This window comes from Loxodonta africana, chromosome X (genome assembly GCF_030014295.1).
Source record: "Loxodonta africana isolate mLoxAfr1 chromosome X, mLoxAfr1.hap2, whole genome shotgun sequence".
Lineage (NCBI taxonomy): Eukaryota > Metazoa > Chordata > Mammalia > Proboscidea > Elephantidae > Loxodonta > Loxodonta africana.
The window spans coordinates 152,008,744-152,031,175 of NC_087369.1; the positions used below are offsets into that span (position 1 = coordinate 152,008,744).

The 22,432-nt window shown below is 43.8% G+C and overlaps 1 protein-coding gene across 2 annotated transcripts; it reads left to right on the forward strand.

Annotated features, from left to right (window-relative positions):
* Window positions 1–1,785: 1,785 nt before the first annotated feature.
* On the forward strand, window positions 1,786–20,910 carry UTP14A (UTP14A small subunit processome component). 2 transcript variants are annotated; one of them, XM_064277569.1, is made up of 15 exons: window positions 1,786–1,907; window positions 2,949–3,021; window positions 3,888–3,958; window positions 5,439–5,503; window positions 7,153–7,295; window positions 7,576–7,731; window positions 11,894–12,013; window positions 12,112–12,206; window positions 12,823–12,946; window positions 13,030–13,107; window positions 13,573–13,963; window positions 16,306–16,727; window positions 17,460–17,653; window positions 17,788–17,887; window positions 20,467–20,910. In XM_064277569.1, exons 1-15 carry the CDS (start codon window positions 1,861–1,863, stop codon window positions 20,737–20,739), a joined length of 2,352 nt encoding a protein of 783 aa, XP_064133639.1. In that variant the 5' UTR covers window positions 1,786–1,860; the 3' UTR covers window positions 20,740–20,910. The 2 variants fall into 2 exon arrangements, with proteins under 2 accessions (XP_064133639.1, XP_010592951.2); XM_010594649.3 differs by having other exon boundaries at window positions 16,324–16,727.
* The last annotated feature ends 1,522 nt before the right edge of the window (window positions 20,911–22,432 follow it).

Here is a 22,432-nt window from a genome sequence, read left to right on the forward strand (position 1 = left end):
AATTCATTTAATCCTCACAACTACCCAATATATTATTATCATCCCCGTTTTAAAGATGAGGAAACAAAGGCACAGAGAGGTGAACTGATCTACTCAAGAATTATGAATCTAGTAAGTGGCAGAGCTTCAAAACTCATGCTTGTATCAGTATGCTATAATGCCCCCCTTTACTCCAATAGGTTACTGGACTGTAATCCAACAGGTTTAAGAGTTCAAGGGTCTGAACTAATACAGTGGCAATAATGACAGAAAGGGGGAGAGATATGAGAGATTCAGAAGTAAAATTGATAATGTGGGGAACAACTGGAAAGCATAAGGGAGGGAGGAATCTAAGATGGCTCTCAGACTTCTGACTTGACTAACTGGGTAGCTGATGGTGCCAGTCATAGAGATGAGGAATACAGAAGAACTCTAGCAGAAAAGATAGACATTATTTGACATTTTATATTTGATGTGCCTGTAGGAGCCCTGGTGGCACAGTAGTTAAGAGCTACGGCTGCTAACCACAAGGCTGGCAGTTTGAATCCACCAGCTACTTCTCAGAAACCCTATGGGGCACATCTACTTTATTCTATATGGTCACTATGAATCCAAATCGACTTGATGGCAATGGGTTTTTTAAATAGGTGGGACAAAAAGGTGGTCACCCAGAAGGCAATCAGAGATACTAGTCTGGAGCTCAAGAAAGGAATCTGTAGATGTAGATTTTAGAGTTTTCATACAGGTGTTAAAGGAGGAACATGTGGAATAAGCAAATAGAGCTGAGAACAGAATCCTGGGGAACATCAACATTTAGGGATAAAGTACAGAAAGAATCAAAGAAGACTAAGGAAGACGGTCATGAAGATAAAACACCATGAGAAAGTGGTGTCATGGAAACTCAAGATGGAATAGTTTCGACAATGAGAACATTGTCTTTAATTCCACTAGAAAGTAAGCTCTATGAAGGCGTGGCACATGTCTGTTTTGTTCACCAATGTATCCCCAGTGCCCAGAGGCCTGGCAATAGTAGATTGTCCAAAACATTTCCTGAACGAAATGAAAACAAGAAAACAACAGTATCAAATGTCGTACCTAGATCTGGTAAGACAAAGACTGAGAAGTATCCATTTTATTTAGCAACTTTGGGTGTCATCTATGATCTTGTCCAGAGCAGTATCAGTGCAATGGCGGACAAAGGCAAAATGGGGATGACTTTAAAGAATAAATGGCAAGAAAGTTTTCGTGCACTACTTTTCGACATTCTTTTAATTAAAAACAAAAGCTGATGGAAGTGAGGATGTGTAGCCCCTGACACGGCTCATTCTTGGATAAAATTCCGTTGCATAGGAAAAAAAGAAACAGTTGCAATTGCAAGTTGCAATCACAGGTTCAAAATGGATTTTTCCTTAACATGGGAGGAAACCTGCTTTGTTCACCTTTGAATCGCGGGAGCCTAGCACAATGCTTGGCACTTCACAGGCGTTCAATAAAACCTCGAGCTGGCCAGCGGCTGACTTGCAGGACGCTGTCCCACACGGACAGTCCCTGGGATCTTCCTTTTTGTGTAAACCAAAGGATCGGCCCGCTCCTGACAACACAACCACCTTGGGCCGCTCAAAAACCAAGGGCCGGCAAGACGGAAACGTGCACTCCAGAGAGCCCAGGGGTGGGCGGGGACAGCAAAGCCCCGCCCGCTGGCAGACCATTAATCTCCAGCCTGTCGTTTCCCGCAGGCCTCCGGAAGCGCCTCTAGTTTCTCGGCCCACGCTGCAGCGCAAAGCGGAAGTGCAGTGATCTTGTCGCGCGCGATTGGTGAAAGCAGAAATTGCTTTGCGGCGGCACGGAAATTACTTCCCTGTCGACTTCCGCTCTGGGCCCATGTGTAAGAACGAGGCTGAGAAGATGAATGCGACCTCAGCAGAGAGGTGAGGGCTGGAGGGAGACTGGGTCCCATTGGGGATCAAGTTCTCCGGTTTTGGGGAAGTGGGAGCTGCCTTTTAACAAATGATTGGGGTTTCCCTACTAAGGCCTCGCCAGTCATTACTATTTCTGGGATCAGTCTTTTAAAACTTCTAATTTAATTAATTTAGTTTAATTCGCACCCTTTGCTGCTTAGCTTTTTAGCCGCAACCCTGTGGGCCCTGATGCGACCTCTCCCTCTCCAGCTAAGTTACTATGTTTCCCTTTACTCGCCACGTGACTCCTCGTCTGCAGGCTTTAACCCTCCGTACAGGCAATACATTGTTCGCTCCGCTCTTCTTGGAAACCTTTGCTAATTGGAGTCATTCTCGATGATTTCTCTCCTCTGTTTCATGTCCCCCTCATGGAAGAACAAAGTATAATCCATTTAGTAATGGTTGGTTTGCAAATGTTGGTATATACTTTTAGGTGATAGGAGACTCTGTGTTTCTGGGTACGAAATTTTTTCAGTTAAGCATCTACTTTGCCTAGCAAGCACCAGGGAAAACGGCTTACACACTCAACTGCTTTTATCCATTTCCCTGTTTCCCCATTCCTGGGAACAAGTGATCCGGTGTCACTTACGAGTAGGCTGCACCTATATGGGTATCTTCATTGTGGATGATGCTTAGAAATACAATTGTGAAACTGCTTTGCCTCAAGGGCCAGCAAGAGCGTTTTCTGCCACCTTACCTAGCGTCTGACATTTTTTAAGCTTCCCAGAGGTCAGTGGGAAATGTAGTGCCAATCACTAAAGAGTGTTAAAGCTTCTTCATACAGTTCTGTACAGGCATCACCAACCACTGAGCGCCTCTTAGAGGGGATGCCTGACTTTTGAGGTCTACATGTCTCGACAAATTTCCAGAGGCATTTATACTGTTTGGTTTGTACCTCTTCCAGGGGGTAGGGTTATTCCACATTGAGAACTGTAGTTAGTTTTAAAGATTGTTTTAAAAGAAGAGAAGTTATTTCCACTGATAATATTTTTCCGTTGCTTCCTTTAATAGCCTCCTGGCTTTGCGCCAACAAGAACTAGTAGATTTGCCAAAAGACTACCTCTTGAGCACCAGTGACGATGAAGTAGGTGACAACTGCTAACTGCCCTCTCCACTTTGCTTCCTGCCTCACAATTCAGCTAGACAACACATTCCTGGAAGAGAAAGGGGTGGCAACATTGTATATGTTTGTTCAAGTCTCTCAAAGAAATTACAAACAGTTATTTAGTGTTTTATGTACATGACATTGTATTAAGTGTTAAGGGGATCTGAAGAATATGTAAGATACAGGCAAGGTCCTCAAGTTCCTTAAGTGTAGTTGAGAATATAAGACCAAAATACATGGTCCTTATTATATGATTTCCCAAGTTTGGATTTCTGTTGGGAGTTACTTAATTATCTACTGAAATACACACTTACAGATAATATTTTAAGCTGGATCCCCAACAGATGCTGTAGGAATTCCAATTCTTTTTTCCCTTGACAAAACTGATTAAACTGGGGGCCATGATGGGGGGGGGCAAAGAGCACCTATTTTAATGACAAGGGGTTTTGTTTGTTTTCTGGTTGTTAGTTTTTTCTCCTAGGAAAAGCCACCGTGGTGTGTGGATACGAGTTACACTATGTGTCAGGGTTTCTGTGAGTGTTAGATCACTCTATATATGTTATAAAAAAAAAAAAAAAAAGAAGCATTATTCTCATAGCATTTTCTTCCCAAAACAAGATAAAGGCATGGCATTATCTCCCAGGTTACTAAGGACATTCTAAGCTCTTAATGAGGGAGTTTGATTTGTGATGCAGTTCTTTCAGTTTTTTGCTGGAATGCCTGCACACTAGACCTCATTTGATTCCCCAGTTCTCCAATGACAGAAAGAACGATTTTGCATGGGCCTCAATTTCCATGGTGTCCTCTCATTATACTGATTTGTTTTTTTCCCTTTCTGTGTCTAGGGGGACAGTGATGGAGAGAGGAAGCATCAAAAGCTTCTGGAAGCAATCAGTTCCCTTGATGGAAAGAATAGGTAACATTTCCACCAGTTTGGGCGGGTTATAATTAGCTGAATTCCATGAGACTTACCTGCAACTAGCGTTTATTGAGTGCCTAAGGTCGCTATGAGTCAGAATCAACTAGAAGGCAACAGGTTTGGTTTTGGTTTATGACAATGAAGACGAGTGTCAGTATAGCATAGTTACTGAGAGCATGCACATACTTTGGAGCAGGGCTTTGAACCAGTTGGGTCCAGTTTGACCCCTGCTGAGAATTTGCATTTCTAAAAAGTTCTCAGGAAGTCATACATAAGAATCACAGATTGTAGGCAAGCTGTTTATCCTCTCTGCAGCTCAATTTCTTCAACTGTGAAAGATTAAAAATAGCATCTACCTGTTGAATTGGCATAATTTTTGTTGTGTGTATTTTCACCACAATATAGAAAAAAATTGTACTACGTAATCGCACTGGGTTGTGAGCAAGGGTTTGAACTGGTTCTTCCAGGTTTAGTCATGGCCAAGGAAGCAATACCGAAATAGACCCAAATTTTTTTAATTTAGGGGAACCGGAATGGGAAAAATTTCAGGTCAAAGCCCTGCTAGAAACCTAATCTCCCTCTTAGAAAACAAGGGCCGCATACACATTGCATAGCAATTTTCTTGCCTATCAGATTTTGCAGAGAGTCAGAAACAGCGGTACCCACTCAAAGATGGTGGTGACCATGCCACTTTGAATGTGTGTCACTCTCCTGAGTCCTGATAATCTAGTCTCATGCATCAGGCTCCTGAAAGGGCTCCCTATGCCTCTTCTGTGTCTCCCATTCCAGGGCTTCGACCTGTAATTTTTCTCATTATGGTTATGGTTCCGGATCGCCCAGATTTTTAAGATTTGGGTCTGTTCTGGTTTCACTTCGTTGGTCGTGACTGAACTGGTTCAGAGCCCTGGTTGTGAGGTTTAAATGAGACAATAAGTGTAAACCTCTTAAACCAGTGCCTGGCATATAGTAAACATTATATAATTGTTAGCTGTTATTATCATTATTGTTATTATTATGTTAGGCACTGGTGCATTTGAATTCTTGCTTAATCCACATTTAGAGTCTTTTGAAGCATTGAGCAGGCATTATCTATCCCCGTTAGAAAAGTTAATTGACTTGCCCCAAGGTTAACCAGCTCATAAGTGGCAGATTCAGGATTCAACTCCAGTTGTGTTTGAATCCCAGCCCAGTTCCTTTTCCACTATGCATTCCTTGTATTGCCTTGTGTTTTTGAGGGGCTGAGTCTACATTAAGAGGAAAGATGAAGGCTAGACTATCTCAACTCATTCTTAATAAGACAAAACATTCAGGGTTGGTAAATACAAAAGTCCATGTTAGGAAATGATTGCCTTGTGATGATGAAACCTGACTCTAGAAGAGAAATACCCAAAACTGAAGCCTTGTTTGAAGAGAGACATGTTTGTTCCCCCAACAAAATGTGTCCATTTCTACTATATTGTGATTTGCCTAATTTCAGGCGGAAATTGGCTGAGAGATCAGAGCCTAGTCTGAAGGTGTCAGAGTTCAATATCAGTTCTGAAGGTAAGTTGAAGGAGGATAGATGTCCGTGCATGGAGCTCGTGGGATTCCAAGAGCATAATGGTCACCTCATCCCCCAGGAACTCTGTTTTTCATGTGATTAATCATACCATAAATGCCTATGAGAGTAGGCAAGGGGTAGTCAGATGTCCTGAGTTTCTTCTGTTTCTTCTAGGCTAGGGTCAAGGCCTCCTACAGGGCTTGATGGGATACTTCTGGGAGAGAGGGATATGAAGATGGCTGCCTCTCACTCGCTTAATCATGCTTGGTATTTGTGTAGCTCTTTAATGTTCACGATTTCATTTTTATTTCAGTTCTCAGAACAACACTTTGAGTTAACTGGTCACAACAACACTGAGTTAGCTGGAGATCAAGAGAGACCAAATTACTTACTCAGGGGCCTTCACCTACTACAGTGTTTCTCCAAACCTTTTTTGTTTTTTAATCCTCCTCCAAAGGAATCTTTTTAGACTCCCCGCCCCCCCGTAATTGCCACACACACACACACTCAAGAAATTAAATACTAAGGAATAAGATTGTGTTGGATAGAGTAGAGCTTTGGAGGAACACAAAACTTTGTAATTTTTGAGATTCCACCCCTCCCAATTCAACTTTCACCCCTTTGAGTGGATGGGGGCGCAATACCCCCCCCCAAAAATACATGAATAGTAAGCGGCAGAGCTGAGATTTTAACTTGATACCAAGTCAAGATGCCAAATCTTCTTCACCACATTTGCAGTTTAGCTCGAATGAGCTTGCATTTGTAGTAACTACTAGTGTAACCTCTCAGAGCAAGCAACAGTGTGTTTCAAGGTTATCCACTCAGCAAATATTTATTGACCTTCTACTATATATCAGTATCAGGAACTGTTCTAGATACTAAGAATACAGTAGAGGATAAGACATGAGTTCTTGGGGCTTACATTCTTTCCAGGGAAGACAATAAGAGAATTAAAATAAGACAATGTAATAAAGTAAGTGACCCCTTTAGATTCTTCTTGTACAAAGGCACAAAAGTTGGTGAAGGGAGGGCTCTGAAAAGGCAAAATTTAAGCTGCAATCTGAATCATAAGACTCAACCATGCAAAGGTAGGGGAAAATATTCCAAGTGAAGGACCAGCTAATGCAAAGACTAAGGGAGAAACCCTCTTGGCATGTTGTAAGAATAGGAAGAAGGCCAGTGTGACTGGAGCACAGTGGAAGCTAGAGATGGCATGAGATTGGAGAGGTAAACAGGTACCAGATCCCATAGGGCCATGTCTTTAGATTTATTTTATTCCAGATGTAATAGGAGCCATTGGAGGATTTTCAGCGGTATCATGATATGCTGTGATTGTATTTTCTGTGTACGGAAGTGAATTGCACAAGTGGGGCAAGAGTGGAAGCAGAAAGACCAGGAGTAAACAAATGATGGTGTTTTAAATAAATGGATTTTTCTCCTGTCTTCTAATCACCCACCCCCAACACATTTGGGAATGTAGGAAAGTGATGGTGTCACTGTGGCTAGGAATAGGGAATGGAAGTCAGAATTCTTCCCACTTCCCTCCACATTTGCCTGTCCACCAGCATTTTTGGCTGAGGCATCTCCCTACATGATACTGAGATTGTGCCTCACTTCTCAGTCTGACCAGAAAGTTTGGCCCTTTGTACAGGAACAAGAGAAAAGCTGGTCCTTTCAGATCTGCTTCAGCCCACTAAAACTTCATCCTCCTTGGCCACTGTGAAAAAGCAACTGAGTAGAGTCAAATCAAAGAAGACTGTGGAGTTGCCCCTTAACAAAGAAGAAGTTGCACGGGTAAGTTACAGAGACAGTGGTCCATTAAGGGCAAGAAATTGAATTGACAAGGAAAAACAGGCATATAAAAGAGGAGGAGAAGTTGTGACTTCCCCACCATGGAAAAGATTAAAAAATCATCCAGGGGAAATTGCAGTCCGGAGAAATAAACAAGCGCTAATCACCAGCATCCTAATTCTTTCTTGGGCTAAGAAACATTGCCTCCTAATTTCCTGTTAGACCTTTGAGTTTGATACTTAATCTTGTGGCTCTCACCTTTTATGTACCTTGCTTGCTTCAGATCCACAGAGAAGTGGCATTCAGTAAAACTTCCCAAGTGCTCTCCAAATGGGATCCCATAGTTCTAAAGAACCGGAAAGCGGAACAGCTGGTTTTCCCCCTGGAGAAGGAGCAGGCAGCCTTTGCTCCCATTGAACACGTGTTAAGTGGCTGGAAGGTGAGTACAAGAAAATGAAACCAGACCTCAAAAGGGGAGGATGCAGATCCTGGAGATCTCAGAGCCTGCACTTGGTTCGACTGGACGTGTTAAGCCTAAATTCCAGCTTATGTCAGAAAGGGGGTGGCATAGTTTCGTTGTCAGTTAGGCAATAGCCAAAGTAGTCACCATTAGTTTGCAGTATACGGTACATGGTTATTTCATGTTTTTCTATTAGAACATTAGATTGCCAGGATAGAGGAAACATAACTGTGCTTTCTTTTTTATACCCCAGTTTTTAAAGGCAAGGAGGCCTGGTGGCACAGTGGTTAAGGTGCTCAGCTGCTAGCCAAAAGGTTGGCAGTTTGGACCCACCAGCCGCTCCGCAGGAGAGAGATGTGGCAGTCCACTCCCATAAAGATTTACAGCCTTGAAATCCCTATGGGGAAGTTCTGTTCTGTCCTACAGGGTTGCTAGGACTGGGAGTCGCCTCAACTGAAGTGGGTTTGGTTTTAAAAGGCATTTAAAGCTACACGTTGAACCTAGAAAAATAGCATTAATGGTGGCTTAGTACGGTTATATTAGCAATGGAACCCAAAGTCTGTAAAGGAATACCACTTTAAAATATAATGTATTACTGATAATGATCAGAATTTTAGCAAGTAAAAAAAAAAAACAAACCTGATGCCACTGAGTCAATTCCAACTCATAGCGACCCGGTAGAACTGCCCCATAGGGTTTCCAAGGCTGTAATCTTTACAGAGGCAGACTGCCACATCTTTCTCTCACAGAGCGGCTGGTGGGCTCGAACTGTTGACCTTTTGGCCAGGAGCCCAGCACTTAACTACTGCAACACCAGGACTCCTCGTTATGATTCTGAGCTGCAGTGGGGTAGGGGGAAGGTATTTAAGAGCAGGGTTTCTTGAACACTGATCTCTGACAAAGTTTTCATCTGATGCAAAAGGGGAAAAAAGCTGTGAGTATGCACGTTTGGTGGGTGCAAGGCTGCCAGCTTTGTTGTGAGGTTTATTCTTCCACTTTAATGGTGTTATCTTTTCTCCTAGGAAGTTATGGTGTATTAAATATTAAGATTGGGGGCAGAATGGTAGTTATGCCCTTACTTGGCAAAATTAAAAGTTGGCAATCCTATGCTGGTTCCTGAAGTCTCAAAAGTTTTCATCTGAAACCCAAAAGTCTATGAACAAGTGCTTTAGAACAGCCAGCTCTTCTTTGTATGGAGTCTGCAATGGGATGTTCTGTCTTAAATAGAAAAATAATCAAAACAGCACTGCCCAAACCATGAATACACGATCTCTTTGTGCTTCTCCTCTGTACTTTCTAAAATTCCGGGAATAATAGTGTCCTGTGTTTAGGGAAATTGAGATAAGTAAAGCTAATCAAAATAAACATTGTTTGCTACAATAGCTAGAAATTGAGCGATTAGTTTCTTACTACAGGGACGAGCTCTGTTTCTGATGATGTTGTAGAAGTTACTACCATTCTCGTTCTAGGGTGCTTCCTTTCCACATGAAAAAGAGATCAGGTTTAAAGTGTGGCTGCAGGATGGAAGGGGGACTTTAGGAAAAAAATTTAAGAGGTAATACAATTTGCAGGATTGAAAAATAAAAAGTACAGAAGATATATAGTGAAAGTCTGACCCTACCCCGTCCCCCAGCTGCTCATTTTTACCCCGTTACTCACCCAGAGGAGACCTGTTGGCGTAGTGGTTAAGTGACAGGGCTGCTAACCAAAAGGCTGGCAGTTCAGATCTACCAGGCGCTCCTTGGAAACCCTATGGGGCAGTTCTACCCTGTCCTACAGGGTCGCTATGAGTCAAAATTGACTCAAAGCAACAGGTTCGGTTTTTGTTTTTGTTTTTTATTACCCAGAAGTAACCGTTTTTATTAGAGTCTTTTCTTAAACTTCAAGTTTCACTTACGTATTCATGCTTCTCTCCTTTTTTATTGAAAGGGTAACATATTACTGGTATCTGGCATATTTACTGATTTTTTTTTTCTTGGCTTATTAGAGCCAAAAGAAATAGTCAACAAATACCTATACTGAGTTGGTTATTAAAGATGGTCAGATGGTGGTGGAAGAGGTCACACTGAGCATGGCAACTCTCTTCACTCCGAACTAAGCTTCACATTTTCCTTCCCCAGACTCCCAAAACCTGCATTCTCTAACTCCGTTAACAGCATTACTCCCCGCCCTAGTCACTTAGGTTGGAAACCTTGGTCTTCGAATTCCTCCTTCTGCCCCTAACTGCCACCCCTCCTCAGACAGTGGTCCAGTGCTGTACATTCTGTCTCTGATACCTCTTAGGTCCCTGTTTCCTCTGCGTTTTTCACTGCCCTCGTTACCTTTCCTTTGAGATATTACATGCATCACCAGGATTTGCTTTCTAAAACACCAAACTGTTTGTCACTCCCCTGCCTAGAATCCTTCAAGGGTGCCCCACTTACAGAATAAAATGCAAACACCTAGCGTTTAGTTACGCTGGATAACACAGTTCCCTTGCGCACCACTCATTCCATGTATTTTTGCTTTTGCTCATCTCTGTTTGGAGTATTTTACCTTTTCTTCCTGACAGAGCCATACCTATGCTTCAAGGCCTAACTGAAAAAGTCACTTCCTTCCCCACGCCTTCTAACCAATCTCCCAATCAGAATTAATTTTTCCTTCCTCTGAGTACCCCATAGAGTAGCATCTAAACTGTTAACGTTGTTAACGGTGTGTGCGTGTCCCTTTCCTCTGAATGGCTGTGAGCTCTATGAGGACAGGAACTATCTTAATCAATTGTGTATTCCTAGCACCCAGCACAAGTGCCTGGAACGTAGCTGCAATCAATACATGTTTGTAAATTCAATTGAATTGAAGGGAGATTACAACGTTGTGATATAAATCACTCTGTAGCCTGTGATTGATTACTACTGCAAATACTAAAATGGAAGAACATGCACCTTTACTATTCAGTAGAATAGGTTTATGGTTAAATCAATAGCCTCATGTAACATGTGATGATACATGTTTATGTATTTGCCCAGATATTTGTTGAGTTTAATACTGACCACAATATATATGGCTGTAGAAGAAAACCACATATAATATGTGTGTGAGGGTTGGAAGTGGATCTGTTGCCTGGGGGCTGTCTTTGTGATCCCCTCGGCCTGATTGCTTTAGCCATCCTCACAACATCAGTCAGCACGAAGTGGGGTATTTTGTTGACATACCAAGTAATACAATGATAGTTCACACTACCTAGCATGCAAAATAACTGGAAACCAGGGAATTGGTGCCAAAGTTAGAAAATGACCAGAGTTATATTTGAACTGTCAGGAAGCAGACTAATTACATGAAGGTCATCTTTTTTAAGACAATGTCTCCCCGCCCCCCCTTTTTTTTAATTGTGCCTTAGGTGAAAGCTTACAGAGCACATTAGCTTCCCATTCAAAACTTTATACACATTGTTTTGTGACACAGGTTGCAAGGGCTGTGTCCTTTTGTCCTCAGGAACTTAAAACACATACCCCACCATAAACTGTGTGTGTAGAATATGCCTTAAAATGTCATGTTTAAAAAAAAAAAGTTGAAGTTCCCCTATGAGCTATTATGCAGATCTATCTCCCAGTTGTACCATCAGTGGTAAATAATGCTTGTTTTAAGCTCTAATCTTCCTTCCCCTCCCTCTAGAAATAGTTCTGAAAGGAGGCTTATGACAGGAATCTGAGATTCCTAACTCTAAGGTAATAGCTGTGTACTTCAAATATACATAACAATACAGGGGCAATTTGGTCTTGAGACTATCGAAACTGTGACAGTCTAGTACTATTGTTACTTTCTCCTGCCAGCACTTACCTGATGGGCATCCTGCTTAGTTTCTTAAGAGAATGTTTTACATATATTGGTAATCTGAATACAGAGTAATCCCCCTAGTAATATTAGAGAGGAGCCTCAGTCCCCTTGCTTTTGTCTTAAATCACAATAAAGCTTTATTTACACAGCTGCACAGTGAGACTCCAAGTGTTTCGTTGCACCACCTTCTCTTGCTGTGTCAACCAATCCTGTCCAGTTAGCATTTCCAGTTATAGTGTCATAAAACAGGTGGTCATAGGAATGCAAAGAGGGAGTTGTTATAAGAATATGGGTTAAGACTTAGAATGTTCTGTTATACCTCCTTAAGGCAAGAACTCCCCTGGAGCAGGAAATTTTTGACGTCCTTCACAAGAACAAGCAGCCAGTGACAGACCCTTTACTGACTCCAGTGGAAAAGGCCTCTCTTAAAGCCATGAGCCTGGAAGAGGTACGTGGAATAGGCCCTCAAACACACCTAGACATGCTATATTTCTCCTAGCAGTTTCCCTCAAGCCCAAGAGTCACTGTAAATATCATTCGTTATAGGCCAAGATGCGCCGAGCCGAGCTTCAGAGGGCCCGGGCCCTGCAGTCCTACTATGAGGCCAAGGCTCGAAGAGAGAAGAAAATCAAAAGCAAAAAGTAAGGTGGCCCCTGTGAACTAGCCTTGGTTTTGACAGAAAAAAGTGATGGGGCTAACTCATGAATCCTTAGGAAAGAATCTTTGACACGGTAACTGGGGTCATGTTGAAGAGATCCCAAATAGGGGTGGCTAGCCTTTTTCCCCCTAGCCCAACCTCATAGTTTTGCCTACTTCAGTAATGCCATGTTGTCCTCTGACTTTGGCTTTCATTATTGATTTTGCTAAAAAGAGGACTGTTGAATGACTGTCTCTTCCAGGGCATCAGAGCATGCTTCTGCAGAATGATCTCTGTATTCCACAGCTGTTGAGGCCAGTTGGGCTTCCTCCCTGCCTTTTTTTTCTCTTTGGAACTTATTCTGCTCCTCCCTTGGGCTGTAGAAACACAGGGGACTCTTTACTCTTCAGAGATTTGCTCCTGGGAGCTGCAGGGACTAAGCCCTACCAGTCTTCCCAGGCCCCAAACTGGCTTCCTACAGTCAGTGGTCTCTGAGGAACAGGATGTCCATTCCAGCCCCTGCATGGGGAAGCCCCTTGGGTAGCATGGCCACTTTTGTGTGTGGTGTCAGCGCTTTAGCTAAATCTAATTTCTTCACCCATATCCCTCTTACCCTATAGATATCACAAAGTTGTGAAGAAAGGAAAGGCCAAGAAAGCCGTAAAAGATTTTGAGACTCTGCAGAAGGTGGATCCTAGTGCAGCATTAGAAGAACTGGAAAAAATTGAAAAGGCCAGAATGATGGTGAGACATCCTCTGGCCTCCACTCCTTTAAACCAGCTTTCCCTGGAAGTGGATAAGGATCTCACTCTGTCTTTTCTTTCCAGGAGCGAATGAGCCTTAAGCACCAGAACAGTGGGAAATGGGCCAAGTCAAAGGCAATTATGGCCAAATATGACCTAGAGGTAAGAGACCATCAGGGTGAGAGCACAGATGGAATTAAAGGAAGGAAAGGAAAATTGGTCTATAAAGGATACTAGCAGAAGCAGAATTGGGGAAGAGCCATGAGGATAAATGGAAAACCAGGACTCTAAAAAGGCATCAGGAAATCCCTAAGGCAGAGAGGAAAATGACCAGGGCCAGGGTGGAAAAGAGGAGATGGAAGGGTAACAGCATTGAAGGCAAGTCTAGTAAAGGTGGGCAGAAATGAGCTTTTTCTCTTGCTTCACATGTCAGTTCCTCAAGGACAAAAAGTTTGTCTTCTGAGTTACCCCATAGCTATTAGTACAGTGGTGTGTATGAAGTTTAAACGATAGGTACTGTAAGAGATACTTATCCAATTGAGAGAAGACGGTTTTAAGAAATGGACCAGGAGAGGTGGTGCCGTGGTCACTAATGACAAAGCTCTCTCCTGTGCCTCCTTCGTCCAGGCTCGCCAAGCCATTCAGGAACAATTGGCCAAGAACAAAGAGCTGACACAGAAACTCCAGGCAGCATCTGAGAGTGAAGAAGAGGAGGGAGATGTAGAAGAGAATGGACTCCTTGTCCCTGATGTTGTGCACAAAGTCCACATGAACGCAAATGAGCTGAATCCCTGGATGCAAAGAAGTTGCACCAGTGATGCTAAAGAGGCAGAAATCCAGAAGGACCCTGAACAACTTCCCGAGCCCGTGGCCCACCAGGATTCAGAAAGTGAGGGGGAAGAAAGTCCAGTAGAAGAAGAAGAAACTTTGTTGAAAGAATTTGAGGAAAGGCGATCCCTTAGGAAAAGGCCAGAGCTCAACCAAGATGCTGAGCCTGCGGGCCACCAAGAAGCACAAGGTGAGTTACGGTGACACGGAAGGGTAAATACCACAGCGTTACAGACGGTGCAAGGAAAAAGTAAGTGTCCACCCACACCCACGCACAGCCATTGGGCTCTGGGGACTTTGAAGAGTGCGTGCACTGGGTCCCTGAAGAGAAATTAGTTCGTAATAACCATTTTTCTTAAAAGGCATTTAGTAAGCCATCATCTGCCTGGCTGTCTGGTGTGGGCTCTGACACATTTTCTGCTCTTGGGGCTCTCGGGCGTAGACAGCCCTTCAGAAAGGCATAACTCAGTCATCCTTGAAGGAATGGCACTGAAGTGCATTACAGTCCCCTACGCTCCAGAGAGAAGCACGTTGGTAAGATAGCAAACCTGGGGAAGTCCACTTACACCTATAGACACGCGTGCGTGGATGGATTTTGAGGCACTAGGAAACTTCTTCAGAACATTGCTGCAGTTTTTGGGTTTGTTCTGTACCTTGAAGAGATTTTTTTTTTTGCAGTAGTACACAGCTGTTTATTTTTAGTCTGTTTTGTCCTAACCAGAAAAAAAAAATCCCCATTAATTAAAAAAAAAATCGCTAAAATACATTTTTTTTCAAAGCGTGGGTATAACTCCCTGTACTTCCTTCAATTAATAGGACCAACCATGAAAATTAGGTGGTTATAAACATCTGTGCCATACTAGAAATATGCTTATTCTTTTCATCTTTTTTTAATTGTGGTAAGTACACCCAGAAAACAAAACATTTGCCATCTCAATGTTTCATCTTCTTTAGATAGATGCTCATCCCTTTTTTATTGTGGCAAAAATATCTGCAACAAAACATTTTTCATTGTAACCATTTTTAAGGGTTCAATTCAGTGAGATTAATTACATTCACCATGTTGGAGAACAGTCACCACTATTCATTTTATCGTGAAGGGCTTTTGTATTTATTAACACTGTTAGCGCTCTTGAGACAGGTCAAAGAGCCCCCACTCTTGGGGCAAACCAGAATATTATAAAGCCTGCCTAGGAAACTGTCTACATTCCGAAATCACCTGGCTCTCTGGATGAATTCTCAGATCTGACTGTATTTCATTCGAGGAATAATGCGTTTGGATGACAGCACGAATCTGTCTTTACATGGAACCAATTTATTTTAAAAGAGCTGTCATTTAGAATGTTGAAACTTAGGGTTTTCAACTGGAGATTTCTGGAATTGATAGTTACAGGCAGTCACTTCTGGGGTGGGTTTTAGAAAACAGCAGTGCAGTGTCCTCCTGAGCCCCCTTTAAAAGCTGAGCCCCCTTAGCCGCTGTATGGCTAGCTAAATGTGTAGAGCAAGTAGCTGTGGTGTGGAAGTATGAAATTTGGATTTCCTGGAATAATGAAAAGCATTTTCCTGAAAGAGTGGGAAGTAGTGGACCCCCAAACAGAATGAACGCTAGAACTTGATTCTTGAGAAATAAGCATCCATGTGTCCAAAGGCCAGAACTCAGAAGCTTCTTGCAGTGGCTTCAAGCCAAAGTTAGACAGCAGGATTAACTTGGGGATGGAGGCATTTGTAGTCAGTGCGAAGGACAGTTTAAAAGTATGTCACTGCTACGTTGCCCTCAGGGTGCTTAGAGACTGGTGGCATTTGCTCAGATGTTGCTAATGACTGGAAAGTGTGAGCTACATCCAATGCAGAAAGCAGCTACTTCCATCTCTTCTTGAGTTAGCCACAGCAGCTTATGAAATAAACTGTCTTAAGATAGGGAACAGAGATTCTAGAATCAAGAGAAATCTTGGGTAAGGTTTTTACAAATAGTAAAGCATAAATTAAGGAGCCTTAGTGGCACAGTGGTTAAGCACTCGGTTGGCGGTTCGAACCCACCCAGTGGCTCCGCAGGAGAAAGAGTACAGCCTAGAAAACTGTGGGGCAGTTCTGCCCTGTAACATGGAGTCACTATGAGTCAAAATTGATTCAAGGGCAAACAGCATAAACTACAATGAAATTGTATTCAGAGGTCACCTGTTAAAATGGTTCCCTTTTTATATTTGGAACTTTGGGTGATCTGTACAAGGAAATTAAGCTACAGTCCCAGTTTTACAGTGAGTCATTGGCAAAGCTGGGAATAGGACCCAGGATGTCTGCCGCTTTCCAACATGATGCTTTTAACTACCAAAGGGCACTGCCCACCACTTGACAGGTAATGCTTAGTGAACTTTCCAGAAGATCTTATATATGGAATCTTCTCTTCCCCATCTGTCCTTGGAATGTCTTCATTGGTGTATCTGGCACCCAGTGGATGCTTAACCGATGCTCGTTGTTGAGTGCGCTCAATAAATGCTTGTTGATAAGGCACCTTCCAACCTCTTTTTCTCACAGCTCTAATTTTTCTCCCAGATGCTAGCAGCCAGGAGGTGCTATCTGAGTTGAGGGCACTATCTTGGAAGCTCAACCAGGAAAACCATCAGTCCAGGAAGCAAAAAGGGAATTCCACAAGGGCTGTTCTCCCAGTCCAGAGAGAGGAACCAGCCCAGGAAGAGGAGGAGCCCCTGTTGCTGCAGAGGCCAGAGAGGGTACAGACTCTAGAAGAACTGGAAGAGCTGGGCAAAGAAGGCTGTTTGCAAAATACAGAGCTTCCCAGACCTGTGTTACAAGGGCAGGAGACAGAGAGGAACCCAGACGATCAACCTGGTGCCCCCAAGAAGAGGAAAAGGAAGGAGCAAATGATTGATCTGCAGAAGCTCCTAACCACAAAATCTCCTTCAGTGAAGTCTTTGGCAGCTCCCACGACAATGGAGATGGTGAGCAGAGCCAGGGCTGTGGGCTGTTGTGGGGAGCAGAGCCAGTGCAAAAAGTGTCCTTCGGGCACAAGGATTAGAATCAGCAAAGCTTTGTTGTGCTGGGGTACATTTCAGTAGTTGAGAGCTCCAGAATAGTATGGGGTCAGTTTAGTAAATGCAGGTGTATGAGTGCTGCTGAGACCCCCACATCCTAAATCCTGACCCACCAAAGCCTCCCTGGGGTGACTCTCAGACTGTCCTCAGAGGAAGGAGGGAGTCACTCAAAGCTCTGACCAACTCCCAGGAATGATAACTCTCGGGTGAATCGTTGTGTTGTTGCCAGGGTTTTGCTTTATTCAGTGGGGTCCCAGATGGTTCGAGGCTCCTGCTTCAGTGACTTGGAGCTGAGAAGTGAGGAACCGTAGCACTTGTCTCTCGGAGACACGGGCCAGAGGAAGCCCACATTCTGGCCAAGCCAGTTGAAGCGCTTACTTCTGTCACAAGCCATTCCTTCCTCCACCCTGCAGCTTCCTTGCTGAAAGTTTAAAATTGCATCATATGCTAATGAGCTAGGAATATTTACCCCAGAGAGTTGAAGACTCCAGCATGCTTGATTTGTATTACAAGACCATCGTTGTTCAACACTCCCCCCCCTAGGGGGCGCTAAAATGTCATGACCCAAACTTCAGGTGTTCTTGTGATGAACCACTGCTCATAAGGCAGGCTGTAGCTCTCACTCTTGTTTCTGCCCAGGAAGATGAAGAAGAGAGAGACCAAAAGCAGATGATAAAGGAAGCTTTTGCCGGGGATGATGTCATCAGAGACTTCTTGAAAGAGAAGAGGGAAGCTGTGGAGGCGAGTAAGCCAAAGGACGTGGACCTGACGCTGCCTGGCTGGGGCGAGTGGGGTGGTGTGGGCCTGCAGCCCAGTGCCAAAAAAAGACGCCGGTAAGAACGAGGAAGAACACCTGTCAGGAGGGTCCCGAGTTCTCCCACTTTGCCCCGAAGTGTCCTCCCTGCCCTTTTGACTAAGTCCTTAATTTAATGTTCCTTGTCGGGCATCCTGCTGTTTTGCTTTTCAGGTTTCTCATTAAAGCCCCTGAGGGTCCTCCAAGAAAAGACAAGAATTTGCCGAATGTGATTATCAACGAGAAGCGCAACATCCACGCCGCAGCTCATCAGGTGAGGGCTTCGAGGGCTCTTGTGCCACCTGCTTCTCTCTTGCTCGGGAGTAGCAGCCTCGTGAACTGTGTGGTCAGGAGGGATGTCTGATCTTGACCACAGAATCAAGTCTATGCTTGTTTCACTGGCTGGCTCTGAAAGTAATCATTCCAGATAGACTATTGCTGTTTCTATCACTGAACGTGAAGAAGGTTTAGACTAAAAGGATATATTCTGTGCAGCAATGGTGAGGCCCCAAAACCTGCACGTTCAACAGGTGCCTTAGATAATTCTCACGGAAATGAGGCTCACCAAACTAAGAAATACTACTCTATAGGCTTGTGTTTATGGTCAAGGTAATGTTTTAAAAGGAGCCCTGGTGGTGCAAATGGTTACCCGCTCAGCTGTTAACCAAAAGGTTGGCAGTTCAAACCCACCCAGCAGCACCATGAGAGAAAGACCTGGTGATCTCTTTCCGTAAAGAGTACAGCCTAGGAAACTCTATGGGTCAGTTCTACTCTATCATATGGGATTACTACGAGTCAGAAACAACTTGATAGCACCCAACAATAATGACAACAGTTTGTTTGTTTGGTTTTGTTTTTTAAACAGTTGCCCTTGAGTAAGTTCCTACTCATGACAGCCCCATGTGTCAGAGGAGTATAACTGTGCTCCATAGAGTTCTCAGTGACTGGTTTTTCGAAAGCAGGTCCCCAGGCCTTTCTTCCAAGGTACCTCTGGGTGGACTCAAACCTTCAACCTTTCGGTTACAGCCAAACACATGAACTGTTTACACCACCCAGGGACTATAAGATTTGAGCTATCCCTTGAGAAAAATGATGACAAACTGGCTCTTGTTCAAGACATTGAAAAGATTTAAAACTGCATTATATGCTAATGAACTAGGGATATTTACCTCAGAGAAATGGAGCAAAGTATATTGAAGCCTGTCATGTGGTATCCTGTAGGGCAGAAGTTGGAGGAGAAGCAGAATTCAATTCGAGGAAAAACTTTCCAGTAGTCCAGAGAGAAAATGGACTGCTCTGGGGTAGGAGCATGTGTAGAGGGAACTCAGGAATGAGGCTAGACTAAATGGCTTTGATGTCCTATTCAGTCTAAAAGTCCGTGACCCTGAGGTCTGTCCCCAGCCAGTATGATACTGAAACGAGTTGGTTTTTTCCTCTGAAAAAGGGGGGAGAGAACTGTTTAATAAGTATGGCAGAGAGGTGAGAAAACGTAGTGGAATAATACTCTATTTGATCTTATTTTGTGAATCAGAAATTCAAATTATAACTACCGCAGTCTCAGTTAAGGATATACAACCAGGAGATAGGCAGTGAACAGGCAGTTATGGGTAAGAAAGGAGAAAAAAAATGGGAGCTTTAACAGGCCAGGGTTCTAGGGGAAGGGTAGAATGTGAACCTCAGTATAGACCACCCTTCCTTTCCAGGGGTCTTGTCTATTTGTTTTTTAATACAGCCACAGGAAACTGACAAATTGTTTTCCAAGAATCTCCCTTGATTTTCCTCGTCTTTTTAATAAGCTGTAGACTGCAGGAGACTAAAGTGTGCTTCAAGCTGAAAGCAAGAACTCCTGAGACTCAGGATTTTGGCCAGGTGGTTTTTTGTTTTTTTTTTTTCCTACCCCTTGCCCTGGGTGGCATGCACAGATTCGTCGACCCAAATAAGAGATTCCTGTGACCCAGAGAGAATCTTTGCTTCGCTACCCTCAGGTAGTACTCAGCTTTTCTTAAGTGTATATCCCCCAAAGACTGCTGACTGACTTCCCCATTTTTCTGCTTGCTTTTCCCCCTCTCTGGCCATTGTGGAAGTACTTGAAGGTAGCATTTTGGTAAAGGGAGAAGTGTGCTGAGCAAGGAAATAGGAGCCCTGGCTTCTGCTCTCCCATGCTGCTCTGAATTTACTTGGGTAAATCATTTCCCCTCTTAGCTGAATCTTGGGGCTGAGGGAGGCAACCGTTGCCATGCCCTCCCCCGGTGCATTTCTCTCTAGAATGTGACTTGGGGTTGGACTAGATAGACAGTCTCTCCAGGCCTTCGAGCTCTGACACTCTGTGATGCCAAAAGAGGATGAAGCTAAGCTTAACAGCCTGGTGGGGTTCAGGATTCAGAGGTAAATCTTTGGGCCCCTTAAACCACAAATTCTACATATCAAGGAGAGAAAGGAAGGGAGCAAGAGCATGAAGAGGAGAGGAGAGTCATAAACTCCATGGGGATGCACAAATACCCAGGTACTTCTTGCGTTCACAGTGTTAGAGAAAACCACTCTGGCGCAGCAGCCCTGGAGCTACTGTAACTACACCAGGGCAGCATCAGGGTGGTTTTTCAGTCCCCGAATGGTTGGATAGACTTAGAGAACTTATAATCCAAATTAATCCAAGTTAGGACTTTCTACTCCCAAATGTCCTTAAGCTAGGTGCATTGGAATGCCTTGAGTTCTCATAGCTTCACTCACTGTGGACATCATGTAGAACTGTGGCCTGGGTGCCAAAACCGTGCCTGAGCAGTTCCCGCTGGACTGAGTATACAACTGCACCCCAGGCCTGGCTTGATGCCCAAGTCACTCTTCCTTCCTTTCCAGGTACACGTGCTTCCATACCCATTCACCCACCATCACCAGTTTGAAAGGACCATCCAGACCCCTATAGGATCTACGTGGAACACCCAGAGGGCCTTCCAAAAGCTGACTACTCCCAAGGTGGTCACCAAGCCAGGCCATATCATTAAGCCTATAAAAGCTGAGGATGTGGGCTACCGGTCTTCCTCAAGGTCCGACCTCTCTATGGTACAAAGGAACCCAAAACAACTCTCCGTCCGTCACAAAAAACAGCTGAAGAGAAACCCTGTAGATTGAGGTACTGGACTTGAAGAGACATCCTGAGCCCTGACTACTTCCACCTCACTGGGCTCGGTGTTACCCTCAGCTGCAGAATCACTTCTAAAACTGGCCTATCCCACTGTGCGTATAGTTAAACCGCACTTAAGCAATAAAGGCTTTTTTAATCTATTTAACTAGAGTGTATTCCGTGTTGTCTCACAGTTTAATCCTTTTCTTTGAGTCAGACCCCTTTGACACTCCCCATTGCATTTCCCCAGCGGTACTTTTCAGGGGAACCTCATTTTCTCTGGAAGCTCCACTGAAACTTGTTCAGCATCACAGCAACACGTAAGCCTCCACTGACAGATGGGTGGCGGCTCTGCTTGAGGTGCTCTGGCCAGGGTTCAGGTCTCCCAAAAGGAAGACGAGAATTCTACTGCTGAGTTACCACTGCCCCCAAGGATTATGTAGTTGGATCTAAATCAGAGTTTAGAGAATTTGCCCTAGTCTATGATCTTAAAGGAGCCCTGGTGACACACTGGTTAAGAGCTCAGCTGCTAACCAAAAGGTTGGCAGTTCGAATTTACCAGCTGCTCCTTGGAAATCTTATGGGACAGTTCTCTGTCCTGTAGGGTCGCTATGAGTCAGAATCGATGGCAACAGGGTTACAATCTTAACTACATCACAGCAGATATGATCCCCCATAAATAACTACGAACGAAATGATTTGAAGATTCAGGGATAGTGACAAAAACATTGTATGTTCTTAACCTCTGAACTTAGAAACAGGATGCACAAACTGCAATTGGACTCTGCTCTGGACCCATCTTAAGACCAGGATGGTGCAAAACTGGCTTCTAGCCCTATAAGTCTAGCTCCTTTTTTTAAATTAATTTTTTGGTAAGCCTCCCAGCTTGCAGAGGTTGCTGTTTAGAGTAGCTAGCACTTGTTTTCTTATTCTCGTAACAAGACCCAAACCAAACCAAACCCACTGCCGTCGAGTTGATTTCCACTCATGGCTATCCGTAGGACAGAACAGAATTGTCCCATAGGGCTTCCAGGGAGCGGCTGGTGGATTCGAACTTCCGACCTTTTTGGTCAGCAGCTGAGCTCTTAACCACTGCACCATCAGGGCTCTATGATAACAAGACAGTAAGGTTTTATTTTTACCTTACAGATGAGGTAGATGAGCTTCCCAGAAGTAAAGCTCTGTTCCCTTTCCTTCCTAACTCAGGGCCAGCTCCTCACCATTGATTCAAAATCTAGTTTATTCAAGCATTACTTTGCTGCATGACAACTCCCATGGGCTTCTCAGTGATGAGGAACTTGCCTTTCTTTGAATGACAAGATACATGGAAAGAGCCCCTGCTGCCAAGATTCCTAACAAGGAATTTAGAAAACTTCCCCTCCCTCTGAGTCCAAAGGACAGGCTGTAAAAACCCATATTGTCAGGGGCACTACTACCCTTTGCCTTCTCAAGGAACATGGAGGTTCATCCCCCAGCCCTTTTAGACCAAAACAGGATAACTCATGTGCTCACATGTCACAAACCCCTCTGAGAATCTGATGAAGTTATGGACCCTCCCCAGCAAAATGCACCAACATGTACATCATTTTACATAGAGTTTCGGGAGTTTTATAGACAATCCCTGGACGGAAAGCTCTCTGCCAGTCCCAATTTTCTTTTGCAGTCCCTCCAATCAATACCGCTCTCTTTTCAAGCATACCA